This window comes from Merops nubicus, unplaced genomic scaffold (genome assembly GCF_000691845.1).
Source record: "Merops nubicus isolate BGI_N331 unplaced genomic scaffold, ASM69184v1 scaffold51490, whole genome shotgun sequence".
Taxonomy (NCBI): domain Eukaryota; kingdom Metazoa; phylum Chordata; class Aves; order Coraciiformes; family Meropidae; genus Merops; species Merops nubicus.
The window spans coordinates 21323-41986 of NW_008581884.1; the positions used below are offsets into that span (position 1 = coordinate 21323).

Here is a 20664-nt window from a genome sequence, read left to right on the forward strand (position 1 = left end):
CTTACTATGACAGCCGTGTAGTTGGCAAATATTGTGAAAAGAGGGACCCTCATCTGGCCTGCGTTGCTTATGAGAGGGGACAATGTGATCTGGAACTCATAAAGGTTAGCAAAACTGCACTTACAAACATGTTAAAGAACTACTTGCTGCCTGAAGTGGAAGCCTGGCTGGCTAGTTGTGTAACACTTGCAGAAGTTCTGTCTTGCTGTCTCACTTGGGAGTGGAGGTAGACAGTATTCTTCTATATGGAGACACAACTTTTATGCTCTTACGTTGTGTCCAATCTAAAACTGTGTACATCTGCAACTTTAAGGTCTCAGTCATGTCTTTCATCCACTGATTCTGCTTAAAATTAGTTTTTTGGGGCCCAGCTAATGAATATGCCTACTGTGATACCTTTTTTTTAATTTGACAGGGTTTTTTTGAGCTTTAAGCACTTTATCAGAAGGGACAGATAGTTATCTAGCCTGGCTCTAGTTGTAGGAGGAAGAGCTGCCCTGAAACTAGAAGAGGGCTTGTAATTTTCCCTTATTGTGGTTGACCTTGGAGCTGCTCCAGTACTTACCTAGGGATGAGGAAAACATTGGCAGTCAAACTGCAAGGATCTGATCACATTCTTCTGTGATCTCAAACTTGTTGATTCCTAGAACCTCCCTTGGAAGTTCAAGGACAAGTGAAATTCCCAGGGTTTTCCAAACACATCCTAGCCTCAAACTAGACACTGGAGCTTAATGCCAAATTATAGTGCTTGGGTGCTGAGAAAGGAGAACATGCTCCTCCTACCCCCACTTATGCGAAGAATGTCAGCTGTGGAGGGGTAGGAACCAGCTTCCTTTGCCCTGTTGGAAAGGAAGTAAATGCTGTTCCCTGGCACAGCTTATCCTGTGAGTTTTAGAATGGTAGTATAACCTAGACTTGCTGCTGAAGGTAGATGACTTTCCAGCCTGAAGCAGCTTTTTTTTAAATAATACCTCCTCTTTAACCATTTAAGAAAAAAAACAAACAAAACACCAAAAACCTGCCTACATTTAGCTCTTATTTCAGGATATGAAAGTGGCTCTGAATTTTGGTTTTGTTAGGTAACTTTACTAGGGTAAACCTTAACATTTTGATCAACCATAAAACCCCATCAGTCCTAGTTTATTTGACAAAGTGATGGTCTGAGCAAGTGTTTCTGATTATGGTGAAAAGATCTTCCTCCTGTAGGAATTATTCTTTATACATTGTTGCCTCCTAGAAGAGAGCTCAGCTCCTGAGCTTGTAGATGTACAACATAAAGCAAAATCATGCTACTACTAGTTTGCTTAAAGCAGAGTACTTGAGATTCAAAGAGCTAGTTTGGATATTAAACCATGACCTGTTGGTAGAACATGAAATAGGCTTTCAGGATTATTCTTTTCTAGTTGGAAATTGAAGCTAGTGGTACTATTAGGATGATAACTTGTAACTCTTCCTTGCTGCACTTCTGAGTTTTCATACTTAGTCTGTACCCTTAACATTTTAACAGAGGAATCCAAGCCACTTGCCACTCTGAACACTCTAGTGTAAACTTAATAACCAAGCATGTAACCCATTTCTAGCTTAAAACACCAGCACCATTCCTCAGTTCACTACTTAACACTGTCCAGGCAAGTGGCTCCCTTTCTAGATTTAAAACTTAAGTTCTTGAGGCTTCTGCAGGTCTTCACTTCAAACAGAAGCAAATAGTTACTGTGAAGCTACTGTCACAGTATTTGTGTCAGGCAAAACCAAGAGAAGCTATAGAAATTCTGCTGGAGACCTTCTCCATGAGCCTTCCAGATCAGAGGTTGGGTAAGAACTTGTCTGTGGCCTTTAGCATTGGTCAGCAATTGGTTCTAGTCAGTCTTCTAGACTGTCTGATTTATAGCTAGCTAAACCTGTCTTGTGGTATTGACATTAATGCAAATATTTGTAACTTCTTCAGGTCTGCAATGAGAATTCCCTGTTTAAGAGTGAGGCTCGCTATCTGGTGCGCAGGAAGGACCCTGAGCTCTGGGCAAATGTTCTGGAAGAAAACAACCCATTCAGGCGGCAGCTTATTGACCAGGTACAGCACAAAGCCAGAACTTCCAGTATGAGGAGACCTCAAGATGTCTCAGAAGCATGGAGCTGTCTTCCTCAACAAGGTCTTGCTCAAGGCCCCATCTCAACCATACTGAAATTTACTTATAAGAGTTTAAATGGCAAATACTAATTCTGACCTTCATGGTCAGAAAATTCAGTTACCAGTAAAATATTATTCCCATCCTGTGGAGTGACCTAGTTCTAGGGTATTTGCTCCTTCTACAGACCCAAGGTGTGTCATTAGTAGTTGTAACCAGAAGTAGCTCTTCCGTGCTGTGACAAAATACTTTTAAAGTTCTGAAGCCTTAGTTTGTAGTTCACTGGAATAAGTTGGCAGATATGTCATTTGGGGAAAATACTTAATGCCTTCCTGCCTTGAAATCCAGGTTGTCCAGACAGCTTTATCAGAGACACAAGATCCAGAGGAGGTTTCTGTAACGGTGAAAGCTTTCATGACTGCTGATCTGCCTAATGAATTGATTGAGCTGTTAGAAAAAATTGTCTTGGACAATTCTGTATTCAGTGAACACAGGTAAGAGGAGAGCTTTGTCCAAATTTTAGCCTACCCAACGCCTTTGTTTAGTTTGTGGAGTGACCCAAGTTATTTTGTGGACCTCTTGGTTGAAGGATGTCTCTGCTTTTAAGCATGTATAATTAGGTGAAGAAGCAGAATTTAAAGCACTCCATGCTTTAAGAGCAGAGTGAGTTCATACTGTGCACTTTGCAGGGATGTGTTGAGAACACTGGTAAGATTTTTTTGAAGGCAAATATCAGTGCTTCTCAGTCTGGGGGTGAAAGTTTGTTTCTAGTGACAGCAAGCAAGTGCATTTTTTTTGTGAGTGCAGTACGTGTCATTGAAGCAGGTGTTACCATGCACTGCTTATAGCTTATGCCTTCTGTTATCCAAAGGAATCTCCAGAACCTGCTGATCCTGACTGCCATCAAGGCTGACCGCACCCGTGTGATGGAATACATCAATCGGCTGGACAACTACGATGCTCCAGATATTGCAAACATTGCCATCAGTAACGAGCTGTATGAAGAAGCCTTTGCTATATTCAGAAAATTTGATGTTAATACTTCAGCAATTCAGGTGAGGTGTGGGTCCTGCATAGAGATACTCTAGTAATAGAGAATAGGAAGCATACTGTTCTATTGATTCTCAAGGAGTTATTGTCACCTAAATTATTAAGAGTACAGTTCCCATATGATGCCAAGTTGCAGGGAGAAGTGAGGATTATGTGCAAATAACAAAACAAGGTCAAAATGATTTCAGAGGCTGATGTGGTCAACATAATCAATTGCTGAGATGTTGCAGTGCATGCCTGGGCAGTGTGTACTGCATTTGATTCAGAGTAGCTACCTTGGAGCTAATACTGGAAAGATGCCTAGTAGCATTTGCATCTCCTGCATTGTCTTTAGGTCAGCCTTACTGACCTCTATAAGGCAGAGGAGAAACAGGAGACAGACTTGCTGCCTCTACTTCCTTGATAGAAATGGCTGTTCTAAAAGCAGTTAGCTTCCTGTGGCATACACAGAATTGTGTATGGATGTGAAGGAGCAGTTCTGTTAGAAAGGAAAATGTTATAAAGCTTTGATATTATTTTTAACTTGCAACTTCAATTTCAAACAGGTGCTGATCGAGCACATTGGCAACTTAGACCGTGCTTATGAATTTGCAGAGAGGTGCAATGAACCAGCAGTATGGAGCCAGCTAGCCAGAGCACAGCTGCAGAAGGACTTGGTGAAAGAAGCCATTGACTCCTATATAAAGGCAGATGATCCATCTGCCTACATGGAAGTTGTTCAAGCAGCTAATAGAAATGGTAAGGCAAAGCGGCCTCAGACTGAAGTAAAATGTATTTATTTAGCTGTATGTAGCAGAATTGCTTGCCAGATGGATTTTTGCAAGTTCAGCCTTATGTGAAGGTGACTGTTTAGCAGGGAACTCCTTAACTCAAATGCAAATGGCTTTAGTATCATGGTGAAGATTCTTGAACCTACTGGTGAAAATAGTTCCTAAGGTGGGCAGGGTGGTCAATACTGAATGACTAAACAAAGGATCTTGAATATCTCTTCTCTCTTCAAGATAACTGGGAGGACCTAGTCAAGTTCTTACAGATGGCCCGGAAGAAGGCTAGAGAGTCTTATGTAGAGACAGAACTTATTTTTGCTTTGGCAAAAACTAATCGTCTATCAGAACTGGAGGAGTTTATTAGTGGCCCTAATAATGCCCATATACAACAGGTATGTCTTGATCCACGGTTCCCAAGTATGACTTGCTGCCTGGCTGACTCCTGGTTCTTGCTGTTACCCTTGTTTACCTTGGACCTGTAATCCAGGTTGGTGATCGCTGTTACGAAGAGAGGATGTATGAAGCAGCAAAACTACTCTATAACAACGTATCGAACTTCGCACGCCTGGCATCTACCTTGGTGCATCTTGGGGAGTATCAGGCAGCAGTGGACAGTGGCCGCAAAGCCAACAGCACAAGGACTTGGAAGGAGGTAACTTAAACCAGTGTTTAAGTCTGCATTATGTGCTCTACTGTTGCGTCTGAGCATGTTGCTTTAGCTCTGACAGTGGCTTGCTAACTGTTACTGGCTACAGTGTATGTCCATAGCTTTATAAGCTGTCCTTTTCCAAAAAGGCTGTTTGTAACTGGACATAAGCTTTACCAAATTTGGTGAAGCTTTGCTAATTAACTTTCTCTTTAACATAAGGAGATTAAGCATTGCAGTATTCTCCTGTTAACTATTTGCTAATTCTCCTTTCAGGTATGCTTCGCCTGTGTGGATGGAAAAGAATTCCGCTTGGCACAGATCTGTGGCTTACACATAGTCATCCATGCTGATGAACTTGAAGAGCTTATCAGTTACTATCAGGTTAGATCACTGTTAATATCCTAGATGATTTTAGACAGTGTATTTGTATCTGTTAGTGATGTGGTCACAGGTAAAACCCAATATCTTATGGGGGTGATCTTCATTCTTCCTCTATTTCCTAATAGTTGCATGCAATTTCTTCTCTAGTAAACGAAAGGGTGAGTTTTCATTGTCCCTTTTACAATTCTTTTGCCTCATTGGAATAACTTCTTACACATCGAAGTGCTCTCATTTGGAGAGAAAAACAAAGCATGTTGAATTTAAGTAAAAATGTGTTTTAGCATGGTTTTAGTGCCTTTTGGTCACAAATTTGCAATCAAACCCTTATTTTCCTAACATCCAGGATCGTGGCTACTTTGAAGAACTGATTGCCCTTTTGGAAGCTGCTTTGGGCCTAGAGCGTGCTCACATGGGAATGTTTACTGAACTTGCCATCTTATATTCCAAATTCAAGCCTCAGAAAATGAGGGAACATCTGGAGCTCTTCTGGTCTAGAGTTAATATTCCAAAGGTATGCAGTGAATGAGGTAGTTACACTGCAAGTGAAGGTGGGAGGCTGTCAGTGAATCAAACTGTTTTTTTTTTTTTTGTCAGGTGCTCAGAGCTGCAGAACAGGCTCATCTCTGGGCAGAACTTGTATTCCTCTATGACAAGTATGAGGAGTATGACAATGCAATAATTACTATGATGAATCATCCCACTGATGCCTGGAAGGAAGGGCAGTTTAAAGATATAATTGCCAAGGTAAGTAACTAGTTAACTGGAAGTGCCAAAAGTTTCTTTGAGAACAGAGGCAAAATGCACAACAGAGCTGCTGTTGAGAAAATGAGTTCGCTTAAGCTACTACTCAGATTTCCTGCTCTACTTAAAACAACTTCCAATCAGTTTAGCAAGAATTTATCTAATCTTATACCCTTTGTTTTCAGTGGCGCAGCACATTCTACTGAGTGGCAGCAGCTAGCACAGACTGTTTTCAGAGACTATTCAGGATCATAGGTCACAAGCAAGCGGTGTAACCTTAATACCTTTGAGCTGACTTCTGTCTTAGTTTGAAGCTGTAACTGTTCTTAAGAGATCTCTGCAAATGTTTCCAGCTACTTCAAGTGTGAGAACTGGGGTGGGCAATCCCATGAATATGGCAGAGAACAGTAAATTGATGAATAGCTTAGACAAGATTTGAGACTAAACACATTCTTGCTGGTCTCATGGATTTCAAAGCAAGAACTTAAGACTGGCCCAAGCTACACCCTTTACTGGCTTCAGGAGTTCAACAAATGGTCACCGTAACTGTAGTGGGCTACCTGTGCCAGGACCTTTTAACTGTGAATGGGTTAAAATTGTGTTGTACTCATGCAGTAGCTGGTGACTTCATTCTTTGGAAGCAGATGGCTCAAGAAGCAGTCATAAATGAAACAAGAATTCTGCATGTAAGTGTAACACTTCTGGCCTCTAGAAAGAAACTGAAGCTTTTATTTAAGAGTCAGATAAACTGAGTTCAGTGGTCTAAAATAAGCACTGTAGACTGACTTGTTTGAAGTACTAAATGCTGCCTAACCATGCAGGTGGCCAATGTGGAGCTGTACTACAAAGCCCTGCAGTTCTACTTGGACTATAAACCGCTGCTGATCAATGATCTCCTGCTTGTATTATCTCCACGTCTGGATCACACCAGGACAGTCAATTTTTTCTCAAAGGTGAGTTTGGGAGGTGGTAGACAAACAAGAAATCCTGTTGCTCATGTTAAAGATGCCTCAGTCTCTGGCTGCAAAAGAAGAGATGATGTCTGTCAGGTAGCTGTCTGCAGTAGAAAGGACTGAGAAGCAGCCTAATCCTCACTTGATATGGGATATGCTGGAAGAGGTATCATAACTGGCCTAGGAGACTGTTTTTATTTTAATTCTGGGAATACAAGATGCTTTGTCTGAAGGGTCCTGACAGTTAGCACAAACTCTTGTAATAAGTAGGAACCTGTTTCAAGATTATGAGTGTCAGAGCTGACATACTAATACTTAATCTTGTATTGGAAACATCTTAATTCCAGGTTAATCAGCTACTTCTAGTAAAGCCTTATCTGCGTTCAGTCCAGAACCACAACAACAAAGGAGTTAATGAAGCCCTGAACAACCTTTTAACAGAAGAGGAAGATTACCAGGTAAGCCCCACAAAATAGAATGCTAGGCCTGAGAGACGCTTCTTTCTCCAACAAAAACAGACCATAGTTTGCTTGTTTCCCAACTGACACATAATAATTTCCTTGGGTACAACTTCTGCAACACAACAGAGTTGGAATCTGGCTGTTTGAGGGCAGGAGTCTTGAGACACTGACAATTTTCAGACAAAGCAGATGCCACAGTTTTTCTCAGAACAGGCTTCAGAGGTCAGTATCAGGTGTGTACTCTACTGGCAATGCTTATGTAAACAGATGTGTTTCTGACTCATAGGCTGATATTTAGACAGGCTTTGTCTTCTAAAGGTAACTAGCCTTTCTGTTCCATCAAGTGAAATCAGGATAAAGTTAGCATCTTAAAAAATCTTTGGGAAGGATGCAGGAAATGGATGAGGTAAACAATCTGTAGCCTTAGTGTCAACATCCCAGTTGGCAGAACCTGGACACTTCTGTACCGTGCTTAGATGCGTCTTGATGGTAGTAGGTGAGAACTACATGTAACATTCTCTCTCAAACAGGGTTTGAGAGCTTCCATTGATGCCTATGACAACTTTGATAACATAACGTTGGCTCAGCGTCTGGAGAAGCATGAACTAATTGAATTTAGGCGTATTGCAGCGTACTTGTATAAGGGTAACAACCGCTGGAAACAGAGCGTGGAGCTGTGCAAGAAAGACCGTCTGTATAAGGTGAGGATTCAGCCTTCCTGACTACCAAAACAGTCTGAACTATGAAGCATTAATCTCCTGAACACTGAATGTTTCATTAGTTTCAAGTCTGGAGTTCTAATGAGTCTTAGCCCTTCACTTGACATTTACACAAATTCATACAACTTAAGTGTTTGCAATTTCAAATTTGTATCTTTAATCTAACTCTGTAATATTAAGCTGTCCTCAAAGATCTATCTGTTTCAATCAGTGGCATCTGCATACTTTTCTGTATCAGTACAGAACATCTTCCATAGAACTTGAGGCTTACACCCTTGTAAAGGTAGAGATGAGACATGATTACAGTGGTATAGTCTTCAAGCCTGCAGTGAGTTCACATGGGCCAGTTTTTGCCTAGTCTGTAGGAGAGCTGGCAGATAGTCTTCTGTCTTACCCCATAACAAGCAGCTGATGAAATAATTTCTTCTGTTTTGGGTAATCCTTAATATCTAATGGTGAGGTAGGTGGTATAACAGGCTGTTTATCTTATCTGCTACAAGACTTAAGCAAAAGCATATTGGGTCACTTCAAGTACTTAAGGAAAGCCCAGTTGGATAGTGCTAATACAGGTATCTGGGTTGCCTCAAAATAAGAGAATGTGACCAAGTGTATACCCTATAGCTTGGCTCCTACAGAACATACCCAGTGTTTTTAAAAGCTGACTTCATGGTATGCCAAATATCGGGCTTATCTAGCTAGCACTAACATGCATATAAGGTATAGTGCAAGATGCTGACAGACAAGGGTTGAGCTCAACTGTTGTTCTTTTCTGTAGGATGCTATGCAGTATGCTGCAGAGTCCAAAGATGCAGAGCTAGCTGAGAAGCTGCTTCAGTGGTTCCTGGAAGAAGGCAAGCAGGAGTGCTTTGCAGCCTGCCTTTTCACATGTTATGACTTGCTGCACCCAGATGTAGTCCTAGAGTTGTCGTGGAGGCATAACATCATGGACTTTGCAATGCCTTACTTCATCCAAGTGATGAGAGAATACCTTACCAAAGTGAGTATTGCATAGGCTAAAAGCTGAGACTCCTAGTCTGCTGGATGATGAGCATTATGCAAACCAGAGCTCTTTACATGTATTTAGAATATTGTTGGAATATTCCTCAGACTAAGTCTTCTGTGGAGCTCTGTAGGGTAATCCCTTCAGGCTAGCTAGCAAAATATGTAAATAGATGCCATGGGACTTGAAAGAGGTCTAAGTGAACTTTTGCTTTTAACACTGGACATAAGCAACTGTATGCTTTTCAGAGCAGCTCCATAGTTGATGTCCTTGATGCAGGTAACCTTTATCACTCCTTTGTGTAACTGCAAAAGTACTGTTTTCTTGTTGCAAAGAATACAGCTTTTGAGTAACTAATAGTGCACACTATTCCTACATCAGCCATTGGAGTAGACTGCTGAAGCTTTTTTTTAAATGGAAAACAGACCTTTAGATGTATAGTCTGCCTGTACAATGCTGATACCAATAGCTAGTCCTCAGCTGAGAGAAGAGATTCTGATCATGTGTAGTCCTGAGATGTGCTTGTCTCAGCTCTAAGATACTAAGCCAAGAGCCTTCCTTAGAAGCCTCTAGGGTTGCATAGGACATCATAGTAAAGAACTTGATTAAAACGAATGATATAAAAGTGACTAATTCAGGTTGCTTCTAATCAAGTCATGTTAAGTATTCCCCTCTGAATTTTCTTGCAGGTTGATGGGCTGTTCTATAAGGTGACACTCTGATTTCAACTCTTTATGTTCATTTGTGTCCCTCAATATCCTAGGTTTCTTTTACAGGAATCTAGCTGTAGCTTCTGCCAGAAGAGCAGTGTAATTTAGCTCTAACTCATTTCCTGTTTCACTTGCTAATGCTAAAAAGATAACTATTCACATGCAACTTGAAAATCCAACCAGTCTTTGCTCCTCTTCATGGGAAACAGAAGCAAGTGTTTGGGGAGGATTTGATTGCTTGGTCTCTTGCTTGCTACACTAGATAGCTTGTGGCAGGGAGGATGTTGTTCATAAGTTAAACAAAAGTGGTTGCCATATAACAGGATGTGTTCTGCGTACAAATAGCTTGCTATGCTGTGAATTTCTGAAGTGTGATCTTTCAGGCATGGCCAATTTGAACAGCAGCATAAAGCTTCTGTAAACTTATAGCCTGGTAGTATAATGCAAGTACTTGCACATACCTTGAATGCCTCTTCTTCCTCATATTACACTGAGGAGAAACTTGCCACACAAGTTTACCTGAACTCTTCAATATGAGGTTTAGGTCTAAAATCAGTTTTTAAACTGCTGGTTGGATTTACAAGTAATCACATGTACTAAATACGGGATAACTTGCCAGATGGAAAATCTGCATGGTAAAAGTGGTTTACAGTGGAACTAATTTAGTCTGTTGAATTAACTGCAAAACATGGAATTAGAGAATGGGCTTTATAAATGTGGTATGTCTAAAATTGTCACGTAACTAACTTCAAAAGTACAAAAGAATAGATTAGTTTATCAGTGGGGTGTATTTGTCTTCAAGAACTTACCTATCTCTTGCTCATAAAAAGATCTTAAAGCACAGAGTAGCCTATGTCCCAGAAGGGGCCAGGCACACCGAGTATGATCACACTCATTTGCAAACCTTTTGAACATCACTTCTAGGCAGTAAAGCAGACTGGTGCTTAGGCTTTCCTGGAGAGCTGCTTCTTGTCCCTTCCAGGAGGCTGCTCTTGGTGTGCTTGCTGTCTCTCCAACAGAGGGAGTAACTGCACTTGTGTTCAAAGTCCCTTAATGCTTTAGGGGCAGCAAAGAGGAAAGTCTAATCCAAGAGAAAGTGGGACTCACAGGTCATAAGTAAGTAGAGCCATACACCTAGTTTGAAGCTAGTAGATCTCAATTGCTTAGATGCATAGTACTATAGGTAGCATTTGTAACATCGGTATTTAGTGTTATCCTAGAGAACTGTTAGGTTGACAGCTATAAATGAACCGGATAAAGACCTACTGCTGTTTGAGTTAATTTGAACTGCAAACCTCAAAAAATCCAGGAATGTGTTAAACACCAGATCTAGGTAGCATCTCTAAAGTGTAATAGAGACCCTTCTTGCAGCACTTCTCAGACCAGATGTGATTCTTGCAGTGAGAAAGGAAGATGAAGAGAGGCTGAAATACAGTGTTGGGCTAAATGTAGGTTTGCTTAGGATGTTAGTACTGCCTGTGTCTGGATGTGAAGCTGTGTGATTATGCCTCGCAGTCTTCAGTCTCAGTGGTTCTTTTACAGAAAATACAAGTTAAACCTGAGAGAAGGAAGGTACTGTTGCCTTCTCAGATTACTCCCCACATCCCAAATTCAAAGTTAAATTCAGGGCTCCTGCATTACTGTAGCACTTTCAGCATGAACAGAACTTTTTTTGGCACAAAACTCAGATCTGTATAAAGCTGCTGCTACTACTAGACTGCTTTCCATGATGGTTCTAGAGTTTCCTCTAGAAAGAATCTGTGTGAATACTAATATGGCTAAGTCAGTAGTCTCCAGGTTAGGCTGTAGACCTAGATAAGGTTGTGGAATACTTGCAAACATCTGTGTGCTCTCATTGAAAGGAAGAGGGATTGCTAGCTAATGGGTAAGTGTAGATTAGGTCCATTTGAGATGGTGCTTGGAACTGCAGTCTGATGGGCTTGTTTTCTGGGTCATAGAATAAATAGTGACTAGAATAGGGTCCCCAAAAGTGCTTCACTTGAAGGTAATGGTGATCTCAGCTGCATTTGAGAGCTACTGCTTACTGCAATAGACCTAAAGCAATTGGGAGGGTGGGTTTACAACATAACCTGCTGGGAACACACAGACTTTCATAGTCTCCAACTGAAGGAACACTTGATAGCTAAAGTACCAGGTATGGAAAGCCTCACACGATGGTGCAATTCCTAGACAAGGCCTTCATACATCTCCTGTTCACTTCAATGTAGGTGGATAAACTTGATGCTTCTGAAAGCCTAAGAAAAGAAGAGGAACAAGTAACTGAACCTACTCCAATAGTATTTGGTAGGTGAAAGACTTGGTTTTATTTGATTACCTATTGTCATTCTGGTGTCCTTGTGGAGGTAACTTAAATGACTACCTCCAGTCAAAGTAAACTGGTTTCAACTAGACAGTAAAATGGTTCTCTCTGCTAGATGAACTGTGTAAGTTGCAGTGACATCTCACTACTACAGTACTTCTACTCTTCAGCTGAAGTATTGCTTCTCTTACATGGCTCAGAACTCTATCTTAGGAATCATCTTTCAGTATTGTAACAGGAGAGGGGATACCAAGGTGTGCACAGCCTCAGGAATAACTTACAGAGCATGCAAATCCTCTTACTCCTGTCTAAGAGGAACATGTCTGCTTTCTGCTCTTCCAAGTAGAAAGGCAGACTGGCTTTCTAGCTCACCCATTTTAAGACACATGCAGCCAAAAAACCAATGGCTGTCCTCAAGTGTGCTGCTATTTTAGAAGCCCTTCTGAAGAAGCATTCTGCTAACAAGCACCTAGAAGTGGCTGGTAAGGGAAGGATGTGACTGGTTCATTGTCTAATTTATCACTTAACCTGAACTTAATGTACGCATGAGGCATGTGTACTCCTAGTAATGAAGATAAATCTGTAGTGTGTGTTCAGGCCTTGTGCAGCACTCTTCATACTGTGAGACCTAACAGACCTAACTATTTCCTTGAATTGATTTACTTTTCAGTTCTGACTGTGCATGGGTTAAATAGTATCAGTTTGTTTGGCTTTCAGTATGCTATCTTCAAAACAAGCCACGTTTATCATGCCCTTAAGGTCAGTTGGTACTCATCTGCCCTCTGAGTCCTGCCTTGCTTTGGTAGTTTTCTGGTAGCAAGAGCAGGTGGTAGGTGCCCACCCTGTGGTGCACATTGAGTAATAGTGTGGCTTGCTAGTGTATGCTTGCACAGTGGCTGATCTTTTGCTAAAACCTCCTAATCCTGTCCCACAGTACAGTGAGCAGTAGGGAAGCTTGGAATCTTAAGCTAACTGGTTTGTTTTTTTTTTTCTTATGCTTTTCTAGGCCAGCAGTTGATGTTAACAGCAGGCCCCAGTGCAGTACCTCCCCAGGCAAACTTCCCATATGGATACACAGCACCAGGATTCACCCAGCCGCCTGTTTATGGTTTCAATATGTAACTAGCTCTCTGACAGACCTTCACTGTCTCTGTTCTCTTCCTTCCCGTCCCTTTTTAACTTCTCCAAGAAGTGTACAATGGTCCTAAAGGCACAGATGACCTTCTGTTGGCTGAACACACATGCTGCCTGGCTCAGTGAGGAGACTTCCAACAAGATGCCTGTACTGTTATTTATTGATTATTGTCCGGTTACATTTCAACCTCTGAAAGGCAGCTTTTGGTAATGACATTGTGAGACTCTTGTCTGAAGTTAAGGCACTATTTCACTAACTCATATAGCAATAACTGCTTGAGGCCAGGGGGAAGAGAGCATATAGAGCCTATTTTTTTTTTTTTTTTTTTTCCCTTTTGCAAAGCCCATTGAGGGCAGCTGGGAAATTGCCTGGCACCAAGTTGTTAAAGCTTTAGCTGAAGCTACTGAAGTAGCAGGGTTGTTAACAATTCAGTGAAGCATCTTGTTAATAATGAATTGTTGAAATCTTGTGTACATCTGACTACCCCATTTTATTTGCAGTCTTATGTGCAAAAAAAATGGGCTTTCTAATATTTGTGCTCTGAATGTTTAGAGGAGTATTGGGAAAGTTTCCTTTTCTGGACAATAATGCTGTTTGGGTTCAATGCTGTTGGAGTCTGTTCTATATTTTCTGGAGTAGATCCGAGACTTGAAGAAAATAAATCTTCTCGTGCTAGAGAGCAAACACTTCCCAGAGGCTTTTTGTTGAACAAGAAGAGAGCATGTTACTTCGACGTTAAATGGTACTAAAGGAAACCTCAGCTGTGTGTGGCAAGTGAACAGCAGAGTGTGCATGGGCTGCCAAAGTACTGGAGATGCAAGAGCACAGTGTCAGGGTTGGGGAGGGGGACACACTGCTAACATACTGAGGCAGTAGGGAGGAGGGCCATAATCCTGACTTTTTATTTGCACCTTTAACTGATTCTGGCATTGGCTTCCTGGCACACCATGTTCTGACCCTGTCTGGTGGGCAGAGTCAGCACCACCTGAATTAACAGGGTGCAGTGACTCAGTTCTGCTATGCTGCAGTAGTATCAACAGCGTGTCCATCACCCACCTCTTGAGAATGCCAACAGGGATGTATTATTACTTTGTGCCACTTCAAATACATGTATCATTAACATTTTCTGTACTTAGATAACAATGTATAATTTATGGTTATGAATCTTGTGCTAATCTTGAATATTATAAAAGTCCAATTATAAATGTAAAACTGCAGTATTACACTGTGTGGTTCTAGTCTTAATGTCTTGGGGATGGTGACTGGTTAGTAGTACTACACTACCACTAACAGCATCAGGTTTCTTAATCTAACAACTAAGGATGCCATGCAGGAAAAGGGAAGTTTGTGCTAAAAGGCCCAGCATGGATGGCTTAGCAATTAACTGAAGAGGGAGTTGTGGTCTCTTCACTAGACACATCAGCACACTGTCACATGTGGAGGGCAGGCTGCAGGAGGCAGTCACATGCTGATGTGACTGGAAAACCTTCAGCCCTGTGCTGAGGGAGGTGCTGCAGTTGATGTCTTCCCCACTAAAATACATCAGTATTGCAGCAGTAGTAGTAAGCTACACCTTTTCATGCAGAGTTCTACTTGAACAGGGAAAAATGTTTTTAAATGCCAATCAGTAGAGCATGCCAGGGTTGTGAAATCTGAAACAGCAGACTATGCTTTGCCCAGCTCTAACTGGCATCTTGTCTCCCTTGGTCACCACACTGTGACAGCAATGGCCAGGAGATGTGGTGTCCACCTTCCTGCTACAGGCCAGAGTGCTCCAGGTATTGATGTAACATACCACTTGTGTACTGGTCAGCAATGAAGGGCTCAGCTTGAAATACTGAGCAGCTAATGAGTTCAGGCAAAGCTGGAGGAATTAGGCAGGTAGCATGCTATTTTCCAGATAAGTGGTACTTAGATTTTCTAACCAGTTCCTTGTAGGTTGAAAGGAATTTGAGTAGGTCAGCTGGAACTGAAGGCCAGCTCTGCTACTGGTATGACTTCAGGAGTTTCTTCAACTTAAAAGTTTATTGTGACTTTGTAGCAATAAGTACAAGCTGATGGTGGAATACAGTGAACTGCTAGATTAAATATGAGAACAGCTCATGAAGTATAGAGAATTGAGCTAACCTGGGGATCCTTAATAGTTTGTCTAGAAACCTAATTACAGGAATGACTGAGTTCTCAATGAAAGCGAAGCTGCCACCTCTGAATAGTCTTGCTTTAGTTGCTCTTCTGCTTTCTCTTGCTAAGTATTATAGCTTTTATAAAAGATTATAGCTTTTATATGAGATTTTTGCATTCTAAAGTGTATCCAAACCCAAGTACTCCCTGCCATTACAGTGCAGCTGTACCCAAAGTGTGGAAAAAGCTCTTGCATACTGGAGTACTTCACTGTTTCTTTAACAGTTAAGTCACTCTTATGAGAAAGTAGTACCTCTTGTAGTGGGATAAGTGGAGGATTTAATCCAGTTTATGAAGTTGTAGTGTCCAGCCCAAGTTTTTGAAAACCCAGATAAGATTATTTTGCAGAAAAACTGTTTTAAGCTTCTCACTAATTCCCACTGCCACCTCAGTGAGATGGGGCTAGTGCTACTGTATAGAATGATCTGTTCCTGCATAACATGCTGTGGGCAGAGCACAGCATCTGCAGATGAATTTCTGGGATTGTTGAATAGTAACTTGCTTGAACCTACATGCATGCCTTTGCAGACTCAGTGCCTTCCCTGTGAGAAACCAAGTATAGATTTCCTTCTGTAACAGCTCTTGCTGTTTGTTAGACCCTTAGGGGAATTTTCCCCAGTCTGGCAAACTTTGAGCAGCTCAGAGATGACAAGCAGCAATTCAGCAGCATCACTGTTGCTGCTTTCATGTCCTGGAATCTTAGGTGGAAACTGATCTCTCCACAAATGACTGCAAGGACATGTGCTCTTCTTGGCATAATTCAGCTTCTTGCTTTGTGCTAGCACTTGAGCTCCTTACGCTATTCTTTGCTCCCTTACAGCTTTAAAGGTTACTGGTTTCTTTTGGCATAAACACCAAATGAGAGGGGAGGAAGCACATCTAAAAAAGCTGCTGCTAGAAGCAGAGTTCTAGTGAGGCTGTTGCTGTTGGCTCTGTTGGGCCAGATGAGCCAGCCCCATAAACTCAGGAGGAATGCTTCACCATGGTAAGTTCTGCTTCATATTGGCTGTATAATGCTGTATTTTGCAAGACTTCTATTTCCCTTTCCCCTTCTTCTAGGGCTCCATGATTAAATAGTAGCATAACAGGAGAAAATGCTCCTAAGTAATTTTTCTCCTTAAAGAACAAAAATTATAGGTAGATGAAGCTTATTCAAGTTTGTACAAATTATGGGAATGATGCAGTAAACAGTAGTAACTATAAGGTCCAAAACTTGATTTACTAGCTTCTCTTTTTTGTAGCAACTGCAATGCTGAGAGCTGGCACTTAACAGCATGAACATGGAGCCCTTAGTAAGGCTGTGTGAAATGAGAAACAACTTCTTTCCTTAGCAAACGGTTATTCAGAAGCATAAAAGATTTCTTCTGTTTTTCAAACTCTCAAACTGCCAAACAAATCCTTCCTCTGATGCCCGCTTAGATGAGCGTGGATAACTTCTGTACTCAGGCATATACAATACATTTGGGCAGAGCTAACTGTTCAGCTGCTATGGAGTTAATGTTTATGCTTCTGGCTGACTTTCTAATTGGCAGGCTACAGCCTGGCCACTGAGGAGCTCTTCATGTGTTTAAACCAGCATGACAGTGGATTCAATTTGTACTAAAAAAATGGAGGCTAGAAATATTGTAAATGTTGGATCACATAGCACTGCATGTACTGAGCTCCTGTAGTAAGCAGTTTAGAAAGTGTGTGTTGTACCTTGTGACAGGATCCATTTCTCATCTCTAGAACTTTGAGGCTTTCCGGGTCCCTTCTGTTCTGCTGTAAATGGTTTGGCTTGTCCAGGTTCCAAGCTGACTGTATTTCTTCTTTTTTTTTTTTCCCCCTTACAGAGCACCTCAAGACAGTTTCAATCTCATTTGTTCCCACAAAGTAAAATTGGAGCATCTTGAATTTGTGATAAAACGTTATGGAACATAAGGCTGGAAAATGCTGAATGACACCAGAGTGCTTTGTGACACTGGTGTGTGATTAGGCTGTGGTTTGCCAAGTGAATTCACACTTGCTATAGCAACCTGCAGGTGCACCAGTCCACTTAATGGATCTGGGGATGTTTTATTCTGCTATACCTCTTACTTCAGCAAGCATTCAGCCTTCAAAGAGTTTGTTGCTAGTATAAATTTCTGGGTTTTCTGTACTATGCATTTTCAGTAAGCATCTTTCTAAAGGTAATGACAGACCCTGACTCATGTTTTACTAACAAAATGCTGCAAAACTGTTAGCATAGTTACATGTTTTAGTCCAGCTCTTTCAGACTGGACCCTTTGAGGTCTTTCAGGTAGGTAGCAAAATCCATCCATTTTCTTCAAGCTAAAATACACTATGAAGCTGCTAGCTTTTAAGCTTTAAGTTGGTATGAATCTGAATTAGTCAGTGAAGAGATGCCTTGCTTTTGTGTGTCACAATTTAAAAACTGAGTCAAATTCTGATTTTATTCAGTCCTTCATGTTTCAGAGGCTCAACGAGAGTTTTTTTTTTTTTTTTCCCCTCTCTGCTGTGGTTTTAATGAAGATTTTAAAATATCTTTGTCTAAAAATCTGTATTTCTCCTTTTCCTCCTAGTGGTTATGAAATGAAGGAATTACATAGTCATCTGGTATGTTCTTTTCTACAGTGATGAGGTCTCCAATGTTATGCACAAATTCCCACAGTGCTGTTTATCTAGCTTGGAAGGCAGGAGTGCATTCCAGTGGGAAGGGACAGTTAGTCAATCTTATATTGCTTTCCTTTTGGAAGATAATGTTTTTGTTTTCAGTTAGAGGGTTAGGAAGCTTACCCTCATCCTGCTAACAAGGTTTGTTAGCTGGACTACGTTTTTTTCAGTAATCTATCATGTTGTGAGGGGAGTGTATCCATGGCTGGTGGCAGAATGACAACCTGTAAATGCTGTATGGGGCACCTGGATTGCACCTTCTGAGATGAGTCAGGCCCATGCAAATGTTAATGTAACAGGGACTTCTGCTGGGTGCTTGAGAGGCTCGGTTTTGGTAATCTCAGGGATTCATCTTAACTCTCAACAGGAGCTCTTTCTGTATGTGTGCTCAAGTGGGAATCATGCAAGTTGTTCTGGAATAGCATCATCTTTCTTATGGTCACAGTAGCTCCTGCTGCATGCACTTGAAAGCTGGGGAAAGAAACATTGGCTCAAGCCTTCAATATCAACGCTTCTTTGAAGCCAGTTACTGCAGCATCTGTTTAGAGATCTGTTATATATTTGTTCTTTTCAGAAAACTCAAGAGGAAATGACTTCTCTTATTTTACTGTAAGACCCCAAGTGAGGTGAATTATGTAGTAGATGAGTTGAAACAATTCAGCTAATACAGCTGTTCAGTGAAATGAAGGGATTCTCTGATTCAATTCATATTCATATAATAGGACGTTATCCACCCTATACTGACCACTTAGGGTCTCTGAAACTACGGTGTGCTGCTGGATGCACCAAGATGTGCCAAATGAAAAAAAATCAATCATTTTGGTGTGTGGCAAGGGAGGGATAAGTTAAAACTGATCAAGTAAGGTCACAGTTTATGTGCTCCCTAGGATCCAGAAAGCTCTGTCTGCAGTTGTTTGTCTTAAAAAAAAAAAAAAAAAAAAAAAAAAATCGTGGAAGTTGCTTTCATTTTCAGTAGTTCTCTTTATAATTCTGAATATTAGGCCCTGGAGGGGTGCCATGAAGTGTACAGGCTGTAATAGCACCTGATGATGTATTTCATAATTCTTATGTCTTTCTGTGGCAGCAGAGTATAATAGCACCAGCCACCAGCAAGGGAGAATGTTCCATATGGTCAGGAGCTCGTTTCCTTGAAAATTCCTGAAGTGAGAGCAGTAGTACAGAGGAGTTGATACGCTGTCTGTAACAGTATCCAGTCTCTTACGCACTGACCACCCATTCCCTAGGAGGTGCTCTTGACCGTACAGATCTGCTCAAGTCTTTACTTTCATGTAAGTCACTTACAGGATTAAAAATGCACCTTTTGCAGTGGCTAGTATTTCAGGGGTTGCTTATCTTCCTTAGCTGCTCTTCTCCTTCAGGCTTTCTGCTGACAGCTGCTGTTAGCAGTTTCTTGGAGGTCAAGCTGAGATGGCTTGCAATCTGCATGCGATTAAATATGAATAATCCTTTCCTTGTTCAGCAAAATAAGCACTGTTGTGCATCCTGCTGAGGCTGATGAGAATTAAGGATGTGGCCTGGTATTTTCTTGGACAGGATGAAATTGTACACAAGGCCTTTCTGACTTGATTTGGGAATCTGTAGGGGGCAGTGTTTGTGGTGAAGTCATACCCACTGCTGTGAGGCTGTGGGTATGTGTCTACAAGCACATGTTATGGTAATCAATAGAAAGGTAGTGGGGAGTTTCAGAGATTAAGCAGAAATTCAGATGCATTTACATTTGCTTGCTACCTTTGAAAGGACTTATCTTATTTTTGGTGTTCCAGTAGTGCTAATCTGAGTGCTTAGTACCTGCTCTGCATCTGGGACTGGAACTGTGAATTGTTCATTTCTTCTATGCACCCTTCATGTGTTGTTTTTGTCCCTTTACTTCCCAGTGCTGGAGGTGGGTGGCCTTAGACTTGAAATAGGACCACCTCAATGGACTTGCCTCTGGGACTGTCTTAACTCTGTTCTAACGCCATGTATAGTCCTGGGGTTGAGTTCTGCAATGCAAGTATGTGTCCATTTGCTTTTAATCCTGGCAGAATAAAGCTGCTTCAGTTTCCCAAACGGTCTTTCTGTCTTGGGTTTAGCCACAAAGCCCCAGCTGTATCACCGTGCTGTAGCTACAGAGTTTGCTTTCAGAGGAAGGTGGCAGCTAGAATTCATCTGCCTGACTGCTGAGAGGGGCAAAGCAAAAATCGCAGCAAAAATCACGTCACATAGCACACAGATAGCAAGCCTCGACAGGAGCGTGGCTGGCAGTTTTCCTACACAAAGTGTTCCCTCTTTGCAATAGGGTGGCTGTACCCTGCTTTCTGTGGAATCCTGGCCAGAAAGGAAAATGGTGTTGGTTTCTCTTCCCAGCATTCCTGTAACTACAGCTCTCCGACATGAATCAATGAAGAGCTATGCTCCTGTGGCTGCAGATAAAGCAGAGCCAAGTACTAGTGTAATTTGCACAGCCTGATTATTGAGGAGCAATACATGATGATGTTTAGCTTTTTAGGGGGGTGAATTTATCTGAAACAAGCTCAACGTGTCTTTGTGCTCACAGGCACTCTTCTAGGGGGAGAATGTTTTGGTTTCTCTTCTGATCGCAGTGGAAGTTTTCGCCTGGGTGTGGCCGGGGGTTGCTGCTGGCTGCGCTGATTCCTCGCTGCTGGCGGCCGGGCTGGGCTGACGCTTCCGCCGCTTCTCCACAAGGACCGCTGCAGAAATCGCCGTTTCCGTTCTAGCGTAGCCCAGGAGGGGCTGCGGGCGAGTGACGCTACCCGAGGGCTGCTCCGTTCTTCCTCCCAGCCCCGGCCGGGCCCCGCCCC

At 41.7% G+C, this 20664-nt stretch overlaps 1 protein-coding gene across 2 annotated transcripts in view; it reads left to right on the top strand.

The window, feature by feature from the left end:
- The window catches only part of LOC103768546 (clathrin heavy chain 1-like), a 27511-nt gene extending 13823 nt beyond the window's left edge, over positions 1–13688 (top strand). For both annotated transcript variants that reach the window (XM_008935696.1, XM_008935703.1), the window contains 16 exons: positions 1–104; positions 1946–2068; positions 2472–2617; positions 2995–3178; positions 3719–3911; positions 4175–4332; positions 4428–4592; positions 4863–4970; positions 5314–5481; positions 5565–5714; positions 6533–6664; positions 7012–7122; positions 7656–7826; positions 8620–8841; positions 11783–11858; positions 12881–13688. The exon at positions 1–104 is cut by the window's left edge and continues 146 nt beyond it. In XM_008935696.1, the coding sequence (XP_008933944.1) occupies positions 1–104; positions 1946–2068; positions 2472–2617; positions 2995–3178; positions 3719–3911; positions 4175–4332; positions 4428–4592; positions 4863–4970; positions 5314–5481; positions 5565–5714; positions 6533–6664; positions 7012–7122; positions 7656–7826; positions 8620–8841; positions 11783–11858; positions 12881–12996 (2327 nt within the window). In that variant the 3' untranslated portion in view covers positions 12997–13688. The remainder of the gene's footprint in view (positions 105–1945; positions 2069–2471; positions 2618–2994; positions 3179–3718; positions 3912–4174; positions 4333–4427; positions 4593–4862; positions 4971–5313; positions 5482–5564; positions 5715–6532; positions 6665–7011; positions 7123–7655; positions 7827–8619; positions 8842–11782; positions 11859–12880) is intronic.
- The last annotated feature ends 6976 nt before the right edge of the window (positions 13689–20664 follow it).